General features: G+C 38.7%; 3 protein-coding genes across 7 annotated transcripts; all 3 read right to left on the bottom strand.

Annotated features, from left to right (window-relative positions):
- Nucleotides 1-116: 116 nt before the first annotated feature.
- Nucleotides 117-3,724, bottom strand: LOC104763754 (SNF1-related protein kinase catalytic subunit alpha KIN10). Its single transcript, XM_010487127.3, has 11 exons — nucleotides 3,455-3,724; nucleotides 2,749-2,936; nucleotides 2,434-2,618; nucleotides 2,156-2,338; nucleotides 1,940-2,071; nucleotides 1,647-1,832; nucleotides 1,469-1,558; nucleotides 1,276-1,359; nucleotides 1,065-1,202; nucleotides 745-978; nucleotides 117-437 (listed from the first exon to the last, which is right to left on the bottom strand). The coding sequence occupies exons 2-11, from the start codon at nucleotides 2,930-2,932 to the stop codon at nucleotides 324-326; spliced, it is 1,530 nt and encodes a 509-aa protein (XP_010485429.1). The 5' UTR covers nucleotides 2,933-2,936; nucleotides 3,455-3,724; the 3' UTR covers nucleotides 117-323.
- A 118-nt stretch (nucleotides 3,725-3,842) lies between these two features.
- Nucleotides 3,843-8,506, bottom strand: LOC104763753 (hyperosmolality-gated Ca2+ permeable channel 2.3). Of its 4 annotated transcripts, none has more exons than XM_010487123.2 (11): nucleotides 7,954-8,506; nucleotides 7,209-7,560; nucleotides 6,968-7,117; nucleotides 6,813-6,876; nucleotides 6,511-6,720; nucleotides 6,240-6,428; nucleotides 5,857-6,155; nucleotides 5,494-5,770; nucleotides 5,136-5,411; nucleotides 4,488-4,721; nucleotides 3,843-4,248 (listed from the first exon to the last, which is right to left on the bottom strand). In XM_010487123.2, the coding sequence occupies exons 2-11, from the start codon at nucleotides 7,487-7,489 to the stop codon at nucleotides 4,120-4,122; spliced, it is 2,109 nt and encodes a 702-aa protein (XP_010485425.1). In that variant the 5' UTR covers nucleotides 7,490-7,560; nucleotides 7,954-8,506; the 3' UTR covers nucleotides 3,843-4,119. The 4 variants fall into 4 exon arrangements, with proteins under 4 accessions (XP_010485425.1, XP_010485426.1, XP_010485428.1 ...); XM_010487124.3 differs by having other exon boundaries at nucleotides 7,209-7,563; nucleotides 7,954-8,124; XM_010487126.3 differs by having other exon boundaries at nucleotides 7,801-7,995.
- Nucleotides 8,507-8,527: 21 nt separating this feature from the next.
- Nucleotides 8,528-11,868, bottom strand: LOC104763752 (cystathionine gamma-synthase 1, chloroplastic). 2 transcript variants are annotated; one of them, XM_087501671.1, is made up of 12 exons: nucleotides 11,151-11,536; nucleotides 10,900-11,054; nucleotides 10,696-10,799; nucleotides 10,478-10,551; nucleotides 10,196-10,364; nucleotides 10,012-10,071; nucleotides 9,734-9,937; nucleotides 9,555-9,641; nucleotides 9,363-9,470; nucleotides 9,184-9,279; nucleotides 8,955-9,073; nucleotides 8,528-8,867 (listed from the first exon to the last, which is right to left on the bottom strand). In XM_087501671.1, the coding sequence occupies exons 1-12, from the start codon at nucleotides 11,441-11,443 to the stop codon at nucleotides 8,744-8,746; spliced, it is 1,593 nt and encodes a 530-aa protein (XP_087357797.1). In that variant the 5' UTR covers nucleotides 11,444-11,536; the 3' UTR covers nucleotides 8,528-8,743. The 2 variants fall into 2 exon arrangements, with proteins under 2 accessions (XP_087357797.1, XP_010485423.1); XM_010487121.3 differs by having other exon boundaries at nucleotides 10,900-11,868.
- Nucleotides 11,869-17,920: the final 6,052 nt, after the last annotated feature.

Genomic DNA, 17,920 nt, shown 5'->3' with positions numbered 1-17,920 from the left:
ATTAATTCCTTGAAATTATAAATTATTTTATTAAAAGGGATTTTTTTTTTGTAAAAGAAAAATTAGGGAAAAATTCATAAACCAATAAGATAAGCCCTAAGACTATTGGATGCTTATGTACAAAGTTGCTCATATCATTTTTTTTTTGTTTTTACTTTTTTTTTACTCGAGTTGTCCGGTCTTACATTTAAGTTAAAAAGAGGTTATTTTAGTAGAGCACAGAAATAGACAAAAAGCTAACTTTTCAATTCTTTCTGAATATTTCTTAGACGAAGAAAAAGAAAAGAAGTGAAGATTATTCTTGAAGAGGTCCGGCTTAGGATTCAGAGTACTCGGAGCTGAGCAAGAAAAGCAGCACAGAGATCCAAGAACAAGAACTGAGGACCTTGTACCCTCTGCAGATCCAGCAGATACTTGTCGTCCCGAGTTTTATACAACTGTTTCACCATAACAACAAACACCATCAAGCCCAGGAATCATTGATTGATAGTTAGATTCAAGAAGACTTACTATAGTTCTATTTCAGTTTCAAATGGCCATGGACACTAAAATACAAAGCTTTATTTTATCCGAAATCACATCAGAAAAAATGTGGTACACGAGAAACCGATATGATGACTTTTGATGGCTTGTTGAACACTTGAGCTGATGTTACATAATTACTTTGTGTGAGGGTTCTCTACTCTAACATGGGCCTTATTTCATACGAATGTGTGCTATCATGTAGTGGAGAAGAGGGATTACCTGAATTTCAAACTTAACAACATTCGGCGACTTAACAGCTGCATCGTTCTCTATTATGCTGGACTCGTCTCCAAAGTAGTTGTTATCGTGCATTGAGTTACTGAGCATACCATCTGCGCTGTTAGGAACCCATCTGCACTTCATGTTGTAGTGCCCTATCTTCTTCCAACAAACATTCAAATCTTGCAGGGCTTTCAGGACTTCTGTCATTATTTCACGGGGATGAGCCCGAGACTGTTGGATCAAGTGGTTATCTTATCAATCAGTTAGATATAAAAAAGCTTATGTCTTTATAGCATTAATACAGACAATATCAAAACCTGAAGTCCAAGAGCCCATTTTCTCTCAACAGGGTATTGAGATCTCAAGCCAACTCCTTGGTATTCCATCAGTCCTGGTAGCCGATGGCTAACAGGTGAAGCGACGCTTTCTGCTGGATGTGCACGGGGAGTACCTTCCTAAAGAAATTAAACATTCAAGTATTACTTCAAAGATCTTTTGCTACAATCGAAAAGGATAATGATGACCCACCATGGTCTCTTGAAACTCGGCCCCGAGATATCCACTAGAGGCACGGAAACGATTGTCCAGTATTAGATAGTATGTCACAGTACCCTGGAAGACAGCAGTCAGCAATAATTCAGTATTTCAGATCATTCGATGGAAAAGTTTTATCTCTCAAATAAAAGAAACAGCAAATGGAAAAGAGCTGGAAAACACGTACATCATTTTGGGTCCGGTTACGGAGAGATTCAATGAGGTGGTTTCTGTCAAATCCCATATTGATAACTTCTAGGAGAATCTCCTCGTCAATCTACAAATGAAGCCAGCGCTATTAAAGCCTTCATTGAAAATGGGTATAGAGACCATCTCAAATGTAAGAGTAGATATGTTAGGTTTACCTTTTTCGCCTGTTGCACTGTATCTGGAGGAGGAACAGCTAAATACCTCGGAAGATGAGCTTGGAACCACGGGTGTTGCCGAATCTCAGGGATGGTTACTCGTTTCATGGGGTCGACTACAAGCATCCGAGGGATCAAATCTCTAGCACCAGCAGATAAATGGCTAGGTAATGTATATATTCCTCCCTAAAGGAAGAAATGAGAAAAAAACATAACAGTGTATACCATTACTTCAACTGTATAGACAAAAAAAAGAACAAAAAGATCAAGTAACAGAACATATTTTGCCGTACCTTTATCTTCTTAAAAAGGTTGGGAATGTTTTCATCATCAAATGGAAGAGTCCCACAGAGAAGAGCATAGAGTATCACACCACAGCTCCAGACATCTACTTCAGGCCCAGCATATAATTTACCCGAAATCACCTGAAACAATTTAAAGATCTCCATTATAACTGAACATTTGGAACGTGCCCTACTTATAGTGCTCCTGAAAGCTGAAGCACTTACCTCTGGAGCAGCATAATTTGGGCTTCCACAACTTGTCTTCAAAAAATGACCATCTCGCATTATATTGCTCAGGCCAAAATCAGCAATCTTTACATTGCACTTAGAATCCAAAAGCAAGTTTTCAGGCTTAAGGTCTCGATGAACAACCATATTCCGATGGCAATATTCGACTCCTGATATAATCTACATCCAAAACCAAGTCATGGCGGATTTTTTAGCTCTTACAAAATTAAATAGTTGCTTGGAAACTTGTTAGTTGAGCAAAAAAGAAAATATACCTGCTGAAAAAAGTTCCTTGCCTCGTCCTCCTGCAATCTACCTTTCTCTACAATATAGTCAAACAGCTCACCAGAGTTCACATACTCCATGACAAGATAAATATCAGTCGGAGTCTCTATGACCTCATAGAGACGGATGATGTGAGGATGCATAAATAGTCTCAAGATTTTGATCTCTCTCCTCACTGCATGAAACAAAAAACACAGAAACGAACACCAAATGAGTTCAACTTAGGGAGATGAAAAAGAAGCTTACATTCCACAGCACAATTCAATCAAGATACGTAAGGTGGATATAGAAAGAAAGAACTGAACCTTTCTCCTCCATCTCCATGTTCTTGATTTTGCGACGATTGAGGATCTTGATGGCAACTTTATGTCCAGTCAAAGCGTGCTCAGCAATCTTCACCCTACCAAAGGAACCGATACCAAGAGTTCTCCCAAGCTTGTAATTTGGTAGAATCGATTCCACCCCACTTCTACCGCCTGATCCATCCATTTTTCTACACAAACCATTATAAAAGAGTTAAACCCCAAAAGAGTTATATATATAATCAGATCTACTACACAAAACACAGAACAAACTGCAAGAAGAGTATATTATAAACAGAAAACGTAATTTTGATAATCTGAAGATTCAGTGATCGATCGGTTACTAAATTTCACTATACTATCCAATCAAAATCCTTGATTCTTGCTAATATTCACATTTCACCACTCAATTGTAAGGAAGGATCAAGGGACGTTAAAAAAAGACAAGGAATTTATAGAGTAGGAAAAAAAAAAGTGAATAAAAGAATTAACCAAAAACTAAGAGAGCTTAAAAATAGCAATATTCCCAACAATCCCCAAATCGGAATTAAGAACCCTAATAATTCAATTGCAGAGAGGATTACTACTAATGAATGGATCTCTCGTACCCGATAGAGAGAACAAGAAGAATCAAAACACACCCGATTTGCAAAAAAAGCGAGAATTTTAAATTTCTGAAATTAGAAGATTGAGAGATACCGAAACTTACCAAAACAAATTCACCTTCAGAACGAAAAATGCAGCAAAGAAGACAAACACCAAAAGCTCTAAAATTTATGAGCTAAGAGTAAGATTGAGATCCACCAGATCAGCTTAAACCCAGAAAACTTGAGAGATTCTTCCTCTCTCTCTCTCTCTCTCTCTCGACTCGTCTCGTCTCGTCTCGTCGTTGCTTGTGTCTGTAGCCTATAAGGCGCAACAGAGAAATTATTTGATTTTTGTTGCCATAAACGGATTACTCTTTAATAAAACTGCCCCCAGAGTTACATTTAATTACAAGAGATACCCTTATGAGGACGTGGCATCGAGTCATCAGCTTTCATCTTTTTGCTAAATATTCTCTGTTTAGCAAGTCACTTGTGTTAATGATTAAACCGTTACCAATCAATTTTTACTTCATTATATATTAAATAAAAAAAAAAAAAAAAAGTACTGAGATTATGGTCACGTGGTAGATCTAATACAAAACTCGGTTAATACCCAATGTACAAGACAACCGGTTTAGTATGTGTATAGTAACTAACATACACCGTGTATGATACACCACATCAACATGTATATGAGTATCAACATGTATATGCAGCAAACTTCAAAAGTTCAAGTAAAAGCTTTTCTTCTCAGGCGCGTAACGCGTGAATGATGAAGCGGAGGATCTCAAGGTGAGATGTCTCGTGAGTTTTGTGATGCCGAAAGCGCAGGATCTCTATAAGCAACAACAAGTTTCGAATAGAATTCAGACATGTTTTGGTCTCTCTCGTCTTCTTTGTCTTTGTTTACCAGACACTGCCAAAGGTTAAAAATAAACATCAATCATCATCACCATTATAACGGTTATGAGAAAAAACGTATACACTTTATTATTCTGACATTTATATATGAGACTGCAAAAGATCCAGACTACATACTAACTACTATGCATAAGTGATTCTCTAAACTCCATAAACGTGTACACTTTAGTATCTAGCCACATTCCTACCCCTTGCAGCAACAAGTGATTCTCTAAACTCTATAAAGCCTTTTACCTCGGTAGGATACGATCTGAAATTTGGTAAAAACCGTCTTTGGCAATAAATGCTGAAAAGGACTGTGAGAATCGGCAGCGGGATTGTTAAATAAGATGCCCATGGAACCTCTTTAAGCCCGAATAGTCCGACTGCAATTATGTGCATTAGTACCAAAGAGAAGATAGTATAGCTGTGTACTATTGGCCAAAACTTTCCACCAGTTTCATACTTGGCCGCATATACGTTTAGGAGCTGCACCACAGAAGGACCAATAAGGTGAAGTTATCTCTATTACCTAATTGCAATGGATTCATTAAGGCAAAAACGAATTAAGTGACGAGAATATGGATTCTTGATGTAACGTTTTTGTCATGACTTAAGCTTCAAAAGGGACTTTCGGTTTAAATATGCTATTCGAGAATCTAGAAAAGAGATTACACATTAAGAGACGATAAAAGTGAGATTCTATATAACAAAAGGATGTGTAGTTGATTCATAGATTATAGAGCAGATATTCCTATATGGCTTTTTATCAGAGTTTTGAGGAGCATCAACAGAGGATATACTTAGCATTGTCCACAAACATCCAATTGGAATCATCTTAGATATTATATTATTATAAATTCCCTACATAAATAAGCTGAACAGTAAGATTGGCTTGGTTACCTGGTTGCGGTAGATGACATATCCAAGACAATAGTAACCCAACAAGAACGGCAGTATCAATGGCGAAAGGAAGAAGTACGTTATACCGAGAAGTCCAAAAAATAGGATCTTTGGGATTTCTTGGCAGAAAGGAGTTGAAGGAACCTCAAATTCTTTGTCATCTTCCTTGCCGAAAAGTTTATTTATTAAATTCCAAAGAAGAGGAACCAAACGTAGGACCTCTGATGATAAACCAGTCCATCCAGATGTCACAACATAAGATACAAAGAAAGATGCCTGCACCAATGATTAAACATAACTCATGGTCTGAAAAAAAAAATATTGTGGAAACCTCAAAACTGGGTTTTGTGTTCATTACCTGTGCTGGCACAGCTGCAGCAAGCACACGAGGAATAGTCTTAGGTTCAAGGAACACATTAACACGATAAAGAGCAGATCCGGACAGTACATTTGTAAAGAAACTGTTCCACACGGTAAAGATTAGAAGCTTGATACATGCAGATTTCTCGATCTGGCTATGAGAATTGAATCCTTGCATTGAGGAAAGTAGAAGCATAATGGGTGGTACTGTCAAAAGGAAAAGCTGGAAAATTAGACTCGGAAGATATCCCGTAATCACTGTGCTCACGATTTTCCTGCAATCATAAGAAGAAAAAAACTTTTTGTAGTTGGTTCAACTGAACAAAGAAACCATCTTTTATCTAATTAGGGCTTTACTTACATATTTAATAAGCCTGTTAGAAAAGGGAACCAAGTCTCTAACTGGTGAAGATTGGCAAGACCTTGAACCACTACAACAGGGACAATGTATAGGATTAACAGAGTTACGAAAGCCACGAGCACCACCACATTGGAGATCCATCTTCTCACAAACGATGCAGTGAAAAATGGCCAATGAACATCACTAGGCTCGGGGGCTGTCTCAGTCAGCCATTGTGTTGGATCTATACCTTGCTGAATGTTTGCTGCTATTGCAGCACCATGTCTTGTCCTAAAGGAAACGAAAGCAGCTGGAACTTCCTAAAGGGTTTGCCAAAAAAAAAAAAGAGAAAAGGAATGAATATGTCGAAGAATGCAACCATCACATAAACACAAAATGCTCACCTCTCCTGCTAATAAAGACTGCTTCAATCTCATGTCGTCTTCTAACTTGTCAAGCTTCTTTTGGTAATGGTCAACCACATCAACATTCCTCCCAAACATCCCTAAAAACCCATCCCGCCTAGATTTTTGGCGAGATATGCTTCCAGATTTTACTCGAGTAAGCTTCTTGTACAGCTTCTCAGCATCATTCTACCCATAATAACAAATATATGAATTCCAGATATATCAATAGGTAGGTAATATAGAATCCTTACTAGGTTAAAAAGCTTACCATGAGAACTTTTAACTTGTCTGTTCGATGAACAACTATATGAGAAAGATACGTGGAAGAATGATATTCCCTGAAAAAGTTTTCCACTGTCTCACTTATACTGTTCCCGGATACAAGAGGAACGCCACTGACCAGAACCGTAAATTCGTGTGGCTGAGGCTTGGATGAATAAAGATGAGCTATCCGCTTTGATGAGATGTACTGGTGCTCCTGCAAATTTAGTTCAAAATATATTCTCTGTTCACAAGATAGAGAAGCAAATAAGTTGAATGAAAGGGAAAGAAAAACAAAAGGCTTCTTACATGGTAAAGTAGAGAGCAAACAACTGCAGTGAAGATGTATATTGCGCAAAAGTGGATCCACAGCCTGAAGCAAAACCACATACAAGCATAAGAAATTAGTCAAGGATAATAATAAAACAGGATACTGTTGTTTAGGCATAGCTTTGATTTCTTACTTATTCGATCCATCGTTAACATTAGAAATGCTGAAGTTATCCATAGACTTCTTTGGCAGGTCAAAAAACTCTTCAAACTCGGTGCCCATATAATTAACCGGAAGAAGTATAAAGACTCCAACCACAGAAGCAAAGCTAAACACTCTTATACTGTCAAGAAAATGCGTTGAAGTTTCAAATCACTCGTCCAGAAAGAAAAAAAGAACAAACTTTAAAGCAGATTCTGGATGAATCAAATCACCTGAAGACAAAAACACGAACGAAGACCAAAGCATCTAAGCCAAGATTAGAAAGGATTTCATCATTGGTAGGTTCCAGTGCTCTTTTGACCCAACCTGCTGTAGGCAAAAGCCTCTCGAGATTGAAATCATTTGACTGCTGAGATTTCCCGTCTTTAACAAGCCGGGGACCGTATACAGTGACATTGGCAGGCTGTTTTCTCAAAATTGAATACAAAGTGAAAAACAGAAAACAGAGCCCAAGATTGATTCCAACTGAAGTTAAAAGTGCTGAGAGAAGCATAACTCCAAATTGTGCCTTCCTAACGCAACAAAAGGGATTGGTTTCAACCTAGCACTAGACCAAGAGAAGCACTGCTGCCAAAGAATATGAGTTGAGTAGAGAGTTAGGAGGGAGTTTACATAGAATCAAAAGAACAATAATAGACTCATTTGCAATGCAGAGTGAAACCAAACACAATATATACATCATCATAAATCATCGCAAGACCTCAGCAAATATGTGAAAATTGACACACAAGATATGCGAATTTAATAGTTGTAAAGAGCATGGAGACTGGAGAGTAGGCTAAACCGGAATAGTAGAACCCATACCAATCAACGAAATCTTCAAGCTATTAAACGTTTTATAATACGGATCATTAGACACAAATCAAGAGTCGATTCTTCCAAAAGGCTGATGCTTTTTCAATAAAAAGAAAGAAAAAGAGCTCTGAGGCAGGGAAAAACCAGGAGAAAAGATCGAACCTTTGGCGCGATTCAGGTGAGGCGGTGATTTCTCTAAGCTCTGACCATTCATCACATTCGATAAGTCCCTTGTACCGACATGATACAGTTTTCTTTAATTTTTGCCTTGGTATTCAAAAAAAGAATCAATACTGACTGGGTCAGAGAGGCAACACCTGGATTTCTGTAGTTAAAACTAATAAATTACAAAATTAGTTTTTTTAATTAAATACTATCAGATAGATAAAGAAAGTAGAAATACAGTTACGTTAGGTTAATGGGCCTCAAAAAGTACCCATTAAGAGTTCCTAAGCTCATTTTAAAGGGACGAGATTTCTTATGAAATGTTAAAAATTCGTTCTCCTCAATATTCCTCTGTACAATTTTTTTTATGGTACTTTAAAATGAAAATAAAGGAAAAAAAAACGAGGCAAGCCTTTAATGCTGATTGAAACAAAGAGAGGGAGAAGCAGAGGAGCATGAGGGTTATGACCAATGTTCGAAGCCAAGACCTTGAGGATTCGAACACAACGTGTTCTCACCACACCACAACGCAATGGTCACATTGGTCGTTGACATTTACACTCTTAGCCAATTTAACCTCTAAAAGGCTGACGTTTTTTCATTCTTTAACAGACGTATTATATGGGGATTTGTTATCAGTATGACAAACATAACAAAAATACATAATACGAGATTATTTCAACGAAACAGTATATGTCGCGGAACAATAGTTCAAAGACATTATTAAGGTGACTGAAACAGCAAGAGAGAAACAAAGACAAAGAAACGACGGGGTGATATCTCATTTTCAGATGGCTTCGAGAGCTTGAAGGACGTCAGCTTTGACATCTTCAAAGTCTTCAACTCCAAAGCTGAAACGAACCAAGTTATCTTTGATTCCATACTTCATCCTCTCCTCTTGCGTCAGATCCCTATTAATCAAACCGCCCAAATTAATTTGTCAAACTACAAATCGGTGATTTGATGAGTTTGTCAACTCAGAAGCTTGTTATACATACCAGTAGGACATGATGGCAGGTTGGTCCACGATGCTTTCGCAGCCACCGAAAGATGGTGCAATGTAAGGTATCTTGAGAGAATCCACAAACTTGATTGTCCTTTCAATGTCTCCATCAATCTACTCAATCAAGATAATCACGGTTTTCAGGATCATTTTACTCTAAAAATAGATGCTGAAACTTGCTTGAGTAGAGAGAGAGAGAGATTAGATTGGTGATTGATCTTTACCTCGAAACTGACCACACCTCCAAAACCACTCATTTGTCGCTTGGCGAGTTCATGTTCGGGATGACTTGGAAGGCCTGGATAGTATACATGACTCACCTGCAAATCAAAATGCATTGATCGTTACAGTGTTGTCTCAGTAAATTTACTCAAAAAAAGCACACTCAAGAGATATCGCATACCTTAGGATGTGCCTCTAAAATTTCGGCCATTCTAAAAGCAGTCGAGTTCTGTTGCTGTACACGAAGATGCATTGTCTTCATGCCTCGGATGAGTAGGTACGCAGCGTTCTGTTAACAAACTTTTTGTGAGAATTCATGAAATAATTAAAGGCGTAATAAGAGAGAGATTCATGAGACGGTCAAGTAATTTACCGGGTTAAGTGTGCCTCCCAACACATGATGCAGATTGCGGATTTCTGAAACCAACTCAATTGGACCGCAGATGCATCCACCAAGAACCTAAGCCAGGGTGTAACAACCTTTGTTAATAACTATACAGCCAATGAACGGTCTTTTGATGTTTTACGATACATGAAACACTTAATACTCACATCATTGTGTCCTCCAATGTACTTTGTAGCAGAGTGCACGACAAGATCAGCACCAAGAGCAAGGGCTTTCTGATTCATAGGTGTCGCAAATGTGCCATCAATGCAAACAAGAGTTCCCCTTTTGTGACATATTTCTGAAACTAGCTCAATGTCGACACATCTAAGGAATGGGTTTGTCGGGGACTCCGTGAAGAACAGAGCAACCTGCCAAACAAGCCGGAATTAATTTGAGAGACATTCTCTTTCCAACTGTAAGAAAAGAATGTTACAGAACTGACCTTGAACTCATTCACTGCAGCTTCAAGCCCTGCGATATCAGCAGGATCAATCACAGTGACCTGGACATAAACATGATATCAATCATCCAACTTGAAATGGATCTATGTGGGTTATAAACAGAGAAACTGGGAAAGTTCAAAAGGAAGACTGCAACTAAAAACTTTGGTGCTAATAGGTTCTTACAGTGATCCCCATCTTGGGAAGAAAATTCTCCATGAAGATTCTAGTCTTCCGGTAGCAATCTGTAGTAGTCACAATGTGTCCACCAGCAGGAACCAAAGCCAAAAGCATAACAGTGCTTGCACACATCCCAGAAGCCATAACCAAAGTCGATTCAGCTCCTTCAAGTGCACTACACATTATATTAATCAAACAAACCCAAAAAGCATCAAAGAAGATAATCTTCAGGAAAAGGCAAGTGTTATTATAAAAGACATAATAATTAAGATAAAATATAATAATAACCTTATCTTCTCTTCAAGTACCACAGTCGTAGGGTTACCATAACGACCATACTCGAAACTCACACTTCTTTTCTCCTACAACAAATTATGGTTTTTGAACACACAAAACAATAAAAAAAAAGTCAATGATTCCTGTCTAATACAGATTGTTTCAACCTAATGAGTTACTCTATTCGAATAAATAAAGAAAAGCAAGGGACTACTCAATCAACAACGAACCTTGAAGTCAAGAAGCTCAGCAGTTTTCTTGAAGAAGTAGGCAGATGTGTTGACTACAGGAGTAGTGATAGCATCCGTGACTATACCACGTCCTAACCTTTCACCTGTTTAATAAAACCCCCAAAAATCTAATAATAATCAGAAATGCCCCCCAAAACAAAAGGAAAGAGAAATGGATCTAGCGGTGGTGACGAGACGACGTACCGGCATGAACAGTAAGGCTCCCATCGGAGCTTAAAAATGAGTGTTTGGAATCCGTCAACTGTACACTACCTATCTTCTCCCTAACAAGCCCCTCCTCGGCCACCAAAACCTCCTCATCGAGCACGACGGGAGGAACGGCGGCCACGGGGGCGGCGGCGGCGGACGAGGCTGCGGCTGCAGAAGCGGCGGAAGAAACCGCAGATGCAGACGAGGAAGCAGCAGCCGCCGCCGCCGCCGAAGGTAACCCGGAGGAAGGGTTGTTGGACCACTTAGCCGCCACGATCTGCGCAACACCGATGTTGCTACAGTTTCTGCGGGCTTTGATGCTCAGCTGACGGACGAAATTAGGAGGAAACCTCAAGATCCTCGAGGATAATCCACCGTCGCCGGTGAATGAGGCAGAGATCCCTGCGGCGGCATTGACACGGCGGCGAGATGATCCACCGACGGGGGAACCGACGAGATCTGGATCAGAACGGCATTGAAAGCCGGAGATGGAGGATGAGGAGAAGATCGAAGGGCACTGGAAAGAAGAGACGGCCATTTGTTTCGTTTCGGTTGGGATGAGTCTCTCTCTCTCTCTCTCTCGTTGTGTCGTCTGTGTGTGGTTTAGCGTGAGGAGGGCTTTCTTTCTCCAATGGGCGGGTTTTTAACAAGCTAAATATTGCTTTTTTGTCGTTTTGTGTGTTTAACCACTCCTTTGGGTTTAGATTAACTTAACCCAGTTATCCTAAACTAAACCACGGTTTTTTATTTTATTTTTTTGCTTTTTAGGATTATTATTTTCTAATTTTGTTTGCTTGACTAATATTTTATTCTAATTTTCCTACATTACAAATATAGAACACGTTTCTTGCCAGATTTTTTAAAACTTATCTCCAAATTAAAAGAATCTTTGGAATTCGAGAATGTGTTTTTGTTTGTTCGAGTTTTCAAATTCAAGTTCCAACTCATTTGTATTGTTAAATCATTCAATTTTTATGTTGAAAATTTGCTTAATAAACTACTAATAATAACTTTCTAAAAAGGAGAACGATATCTAAATACTGTAGTAGCTATTAGTAGTACTTTTTTTTTTTTTGAGGAATATAACCTCTCTATCTTAATCATCTGGCTAATCCAAATTTGGTGTTTTTGTTTTGACTATGACTTGTTTTTTCTTTAAAAAGATTGTTGCTAGTCTTCAAATAGAATCTATCTTTGCAATTAGATTCGATAACATTCTGTTACAATTGCAAACACTTTAACCTTTTATCCCCCTCTATTTGCCAAAATACGATCGAAATGCACCTACAGTAATTGAAAATTTGTCTTCTATAGTTAAAAAAAAAAAGTGTATTAATCTTATTGTGTTTAACAATTGGACCCGAACTATAATAATAAATAAGGTCCACTTGAACGAGAGATAGTTAGTGGTCTGGGTCCAAACACCATCAATATAAGTCTTTAAAGACACTATCATGAGTCACACTTCAAAAGCTTTTGTATTTGTGGCCACTTGTTCGTGTAGCGATTAACAAGATATTTACAAAGATGTGAAAAAAAAACACGATTGAAACTTATAGGGTAGTCAATCTAAAATTCATATGAAAACGCAGTTATACCTCAAAAGAATGATAGCTGGAGAAAAAGAGGAAAAAAAAAAGTCAATCAGTCAGACAAAACAGAACAGTTTGGTAACCCTCTGATGACTCCCTCAGCTTTACTTGTACTTGTTGGGTAAATGGTAATGTGAGTTTAAAAAAATGTTCTTACTATTATTTTACTAATATGCCACTTAAAATGTGTGAACGTGCGTTTTGAGATCTGAGGGTAGGTGGCGTTGGTTTTGATTATTATTTTGCGAATTAACGAATGACTTTATTAAATTATTATACTCTCTCCGTTTCAAAATATAAGATATTTTAAAAAAGTTTTTTATTTTATAATATAAGACGTTTTTAAGTTTCTATGTAACTTTTAAATTAATTTAGTATTTTATATTATGCAGTATTGTTTCTGATCGATTCAACTTGTTAAAACTAAAAAAGTTCTTAATATACGTACCTTAGTTAATACATCCTATATTTTGAAATGGAGGGAGTACTATTGTTTACTTATTGAAGACAAATCAGTGAATTATTTCATGACTGAATCATTAAACAAAAATATATGAGAAATAACATGAAACACTTTACTGTAAAGGTATAGAGAACACACAATTCTAAAAACCCGCTTGGAAACGCGCCAAACAAACGTTTTTATTCAATCTTATAAACCTCTCGTTTGTTACAAGATATGAATCTAAGCTCACTCTCCTATCTATCTAACACAACACCCTGTGTAGATCTAAAGAGTAGAAACACACTCACCTTCTAAGCCTTTTTGATAATGCTTGAAGGTGTACAAATCTCACAACTTAATCCCCACGAGTGCTAGCTCTTTTTGTGGCTAACCCTCGTCTACTTATACCCGCACATACGATCTCTAACCTAGATCTATGTATATCTTAACTAAAAAGAAATATTCCTTATCCCTAGGAAAATATCATTCCTTATTTCTCTCGATCAAATATACTCTCAATATCTTCGTGTATATCTTGATCTCTTCTTCCTTCCTTCTCACGCATCTTGTCATCGCGCTCCACAATCTTTCTCCACATCAGCACGTCACGCCACGTCAGCATATCAGACCTCAGAGACACTTCACAGATGCCTGTTCCCTTCAGAGCTCTGTTGCACTTTCAATCTCCCCTTTTTGACTGAACTTGTCAAACAAGCATCCATGCATTTAACCTGTCAAAGCAAAAACAGCCAGCAACAAGCCAACCAACAGGTACAGCTATACTAACAGTCCCTCATAAATCGCAATAACATCAGAAGATTAAACAAACAACGGGTAAGCATTACGACCGCATTGCGACTAGGAAAAAGTATCGGACAAAAAGTCTCGCACAAAACCAAAAGAAATATAAGTCTGAAAAAATAAACGAAAACAACAACAAGGAGTAGAAAACATAAGAACACCAGCTCCCCCACAGCTCAAACTCTCCCTCAATCATCTGAATCAGACTCATCTCCCCCTGCTTGTTTGGCACAAATTAGTCAAAAATATCAATAGACACACAAAAGTATATTCAGAGATGTGACAAATTACCAGCGTCCAAGGCGTCTTGCAGAATTTGAATGGCCAACCGGATGGCTTTGCGCTCGGCAGACGTTCCAGCTCTAGGATGAGACTCCGTAGGTCATGAAGCAGTCTGCTTATGATATGTTACGGTTTTGACTCACTTTGACCCCGTTTATTTGATAGTTTTGTAGTTGTTTGAGTCCTTTTCAGGTTATAATAAGAGGCTAGGAAGCTAAAAGCAAGGAATGGAACAGCAGGAGCAATCAGAGCAGAAAGGAGTTGAATTGGAGCAGAAAAGCTGATTTTAGACCCAGGAGCACATGCTCCCGATTTCCGAGCACATGCTCCCAACTCTACGGTTTCATAACGACACGTGGCAAGCATCTAGGCGCCGATTCCCTGCCTAATTCCCCTTATTTTAGGCGATCCTTTGTGAGAGAAAGAGGGAGGAGATCGTTTTTTTAATAGGGAAATTTGAATTTGGATTCTTTCCTTATTTTTCTCTACTTGTATGCTATTTAACCTAGGGTTTTAGGAGAGAGATATACCTTTTTCTTTTGGGTTTTTGAGCGACGTTTTTGGTGAGAGGAAGAAGAGCGGCTACCTTGTGAAGCATTCTCTGAACCCTTTTTATTTTTATGTCATTGAATTTTTTATCTTTTGCTATGATTCATTTCTCTATGTCTGAGTAGTTCTCTTTGCTAGATTTGGGGTTTCAAAAGGGGTTTCATGGGTTAGCAACAAAACACAAATAGGGCTTTATATAATCGATTGTCTTCACTATTGTTAGACTTAATGCTTAGGTTGATTTGATCACCCAATCTATGATTCTAGGTTTATCTATTCATCAAAAGTGTAATAGGTTGCTAGAAAAGACATTAGTGGGCAAATTATCCTAGACCTGCGAAAGTTGATGTGTAGGTGATTTGTGAACTTATCATTCTTGTTCTTTAATGCTTGTCTGCGATTCTGGGCTCAAACGACAGTTTAGGGTTTATGGACCGCCGAGCATGTGCTCCGCGTTTCCGCACAGAATCGATCAGATAGAGTTATTGATACCACGACAGTGGATCAGTTTATATTTATGTTTGAGTTCTAGACTGGTACTTAATCTATGCCCTGAATAGTTGTTTAGTTGCTATCTCTGAAATTCCCGAGAATTACCCTTGATCTAGTGTTTTGCTTATTGCCTTTTTATACCGTTTTAATCGCGTTACTGTTACCAAACAAACCCAACTTTGAATTGTCTTAGCTTGAAATTGAACAAATAGAACCATAGAGTAAAACTTGGTCTTCGTGGGATTCGACCCCTAAGTACTACTTCTTTGCTGTGCACTTGCAGTAGGAAAATAGGGTTTAAAACTCTGTGTATCAGCTTACCCTTGGGCTTCTTCGTGTTTTCCGGCTGAAGGTTCGAAACAGGGCGCTGAGCTTCCAGAAGCTGATAAATGAGACTGGGAAACGGGAGACGGAAACCGGACTGAGCTTGCAAACCTAATTGGATGATCTGATCATAAATCATTCTCCCAAAATCAAACGGAATGCGATGCATGATCATGTAGATCACCATGGCTATGTTTGCAGAGATGTACCTTGTATTCACCGTGTGAGACTAGTTGCTGCAGCACATCTTGTTTAACTCCTTGATGATCGGGTCCTTGATTGCCGTGGAAACCAGCTGCTTGCAAGTCTTCACCTTGCCACCAGACAAAAAGAGAGCTAGATCCTCCTCCAAAATTGCAGCCGTTTGCAGTCTCTGTTCACGCACATCAACTGTCGGAGTCCGAATAGGGCATTAATGCGACTTGGGGAGAACTCATACACAAAGTCTTGGACCAACACATCAACCGAGCTCCCTTCAACCTTCACTCCTGAAAGATTTGCTCAGAACTCATAGATGACATCGGAATCATAAGCGCCGATTTGAGTGATTGTTTTCAACAGCCCAGCTTGATCAGGCAACTCCCTAGCCGGATCATCTCTTCCCAGAGAGTAACACAACTCAGCATCAATGGTTCTAGAGGAAAAGAACCCGTACCTTCGAGCAGTATCATCGGATATGAATCGTTTGGAGTCAAACTCCTTCGATGGAGCACTGCGAGAGGTGGACACACCCTTGTCCCTGTCAAGAAACGGTCGCTTTGTATCACGGCTATCTGCATCAGCAGCTGATTGTCGTTTGCGCAGCCGGGATGAAATTCCCTGATTTGGTAGCGGAAAAACATCACTGGTCAGATCAATCACCGGGAAACGGGATCTCGTCCTTCATGGTAGAGAAGACGAAGAGTCGCATGTGTCGTGATCTGCTTCGACAGATAGCGGCCTGGGAGAGGGTTTCTCGGGCACCGGAGGTGCTGAAGTTGCTTCATCGCGGGGTTCGTAGATGACCATCGTGGTTGTAGGATCAATCGGAACATAGGGTGACAGTGGTGGTTGGGCTGACAGAGGGGTGTGAAGCTCCTCATCTGAGCTGGAGTCATAGTGGAAACCGCTAAACACAGATTTCATGGTGATCAAGAATTAGAGAGAACAGACGAATTGACAGAGGAAAAAAAAAATTAGAGGAGAGGAAATAATAGAAGCTTAATCGACAGAGATCTGAAATCGCAAGGATGAGAGAAACTCAAAACCCTAGCCGCTCCTTTTATACACCATCATGAACCTCAATGGGCTATTAAGCCTCAGCCCATCAACCAACTCAACTCTGAAAACACTCAACAAAACATCAGTGCACACAACATCTATTTCCTTTTTCGACCACATTCATCTGTCAATTCATTCAATCACAATTAATAACAGTGCATGAATAAACTGCATTCATTCCCTTTTAAGATCAAATCACGTTCATGAATCAAAAACACAGATACGCACAACCACTAATGATGAACCCTAAGGGACCCAGATCAAACATTAAACACATATGAGCAAAATCCCCCTTTATATATATATATATATATATATATATATATATATATATATATATATATATTTTTGTTCTGTTTTTTTTTTTTTTTTTTTTAACAAAAATCAGAATACTAACCAATACTTGAGTCGTGTCAACCTCTTGTTCAGAACCTTTGTTAGGAACTATCACAACCTCTTGAATTGTCGAAGATCATAAAACTGTTGCATGTGGGTAGTCTTTCACACTGGCATGCCTTCAGTCTTCAATCCATCCCAACATGTTAAGGCAGCTGGAGATCATCTATTTGAAGAGCACATCATTTTTTTTTCTTCTTTTTTATTCCTTTCAGCCTCTTGATAGTTGCTTCATTACTTTGAGCTTCAGTGACATCACTTGATTTTGTTAGTCACTGAATCAAGGCTGATTATTCAGCAGGTCATTGATCCTGAGAATAACTGTGCATGTCTCTTCACAGCTCTTTGACCTCCTTAAATCATGACAACGTTTAACATGATGGACATATCGGCATGACAGGCAGTTATTTCCCACAGCTATTTTTCCAAAGTGTTGATCTTCTATATATTTCAGGATTTCTATGATCTGTCCTAACTCCAGTTCCTGTCTTAGATCAATACAACTCAGAGAAAGAGGTTAGAGTTCATAGACACCAATAGACTTTCTCAGATTTGTAAATCTGTTAAAGTCCAAGGGCTTAGTAAACAAATCATCCAGCTGAAAATCGGTGCTCACATGGTCAATCTTGATCAGTTTCGGCTCAGCTAGTTTACGGACAAAGTGGTGTCTAATATCTATGTGTTTAGTTCTAGAATGTTGAACATGATTCTTAGAAATGTTTATTGCACTCAAATTATCACAATGAATCAACAGAGTATCAAAATCCATTCCGTAGTCAGAGGACATTTGACGCATCCAGAGGAGCTGTGTACAACAGCTTCCCAAGGCAATGTATTCAGCCTCAGCAGTTGATAGGGAGACACTGTTCTGCTT

The sequence above is a fragment of the Camelina sativa genome, chromosome 19, assembly GCF_030686135.1.
Source record: "Camelina sativa cultivar CO46 ecotype springtype chromosome 19, ASM3068613v1".
NCBI classification, from domain to species: domain Eukaryota; kingdom Viridiplantae; phylum Streptophyta; class Magnoliopsida; order Brassicales; family Brassicaceae; genus Camelina; species Camelina sativa.
The sequence above is the reverse complement of the archived record's forward strand: the minus strand, read 5'-3'. Positions and strand labels throughout refer to the sequence as shown.

Coding starts and splice junctions, on each gene's coding strand:
- LOC104763754 (XM_010487127.3), bottom strand. CDS start 2,932: ATGGATGGATCAGGCGGTAGAAGTGGGGTGGAATCGATTCTACCAAAT. Junction 2,072..2,155: donor CAAATTATGCTGCTCCAGAG/GTAAGTGCTTCA, acceptor AAATTGTTTCAG/GTGATTTCGGGTAAATTATA. Junction 979..1,064: donor AATGGGCTCTTGGACTTCAG/GTTTTGATATTG, acceptor TTGATCCAACAG/TCTCGGGCTCATCCCCGTGA.
- LOC104763753 (XM_010487123.2), bottom strand. CDS start 7,489: ATGCTTCTCTCAGCACTTTTAACTTCAGTTGGAATCAATCTTGGGCTC. Junction 6,877..6,967: donor GTTAACGATGGATCGAATAA/GTAAGAAATCAA, acceptor GTTTTGCTTCAG/GCTGTGGATCCACTTTTGCG. Junction 4,249..4,487: donor TCAGATCGTATCCTACCGAG/GTAAAAGGCTTT, acceptor AACCTTTGGCAG/TGTCTGGTAAACAAAGACAA.
- LOC104763752 (XM_010487121.3), bottom strand. CDS start 11,443: ATGGCCGTCTCTTCTTTCCAGTGCCCTTCGATCTTCTCCTCATCCTCC. Junction 10,800..10,899: donor GAGCCTTACTGTTCATGCCG/GTACGTCGTCTC, acceptor TTTATTAAACAG/GTGAAAGGTTAGGACGTGGT. Junction 9,074..9,183: donor GAGGTGTGGTCAGTTTCGAG/GTAAAGATCAAT, acceptor TTGATTGAGTAG/ATTGATGGAGACATTGAAAG.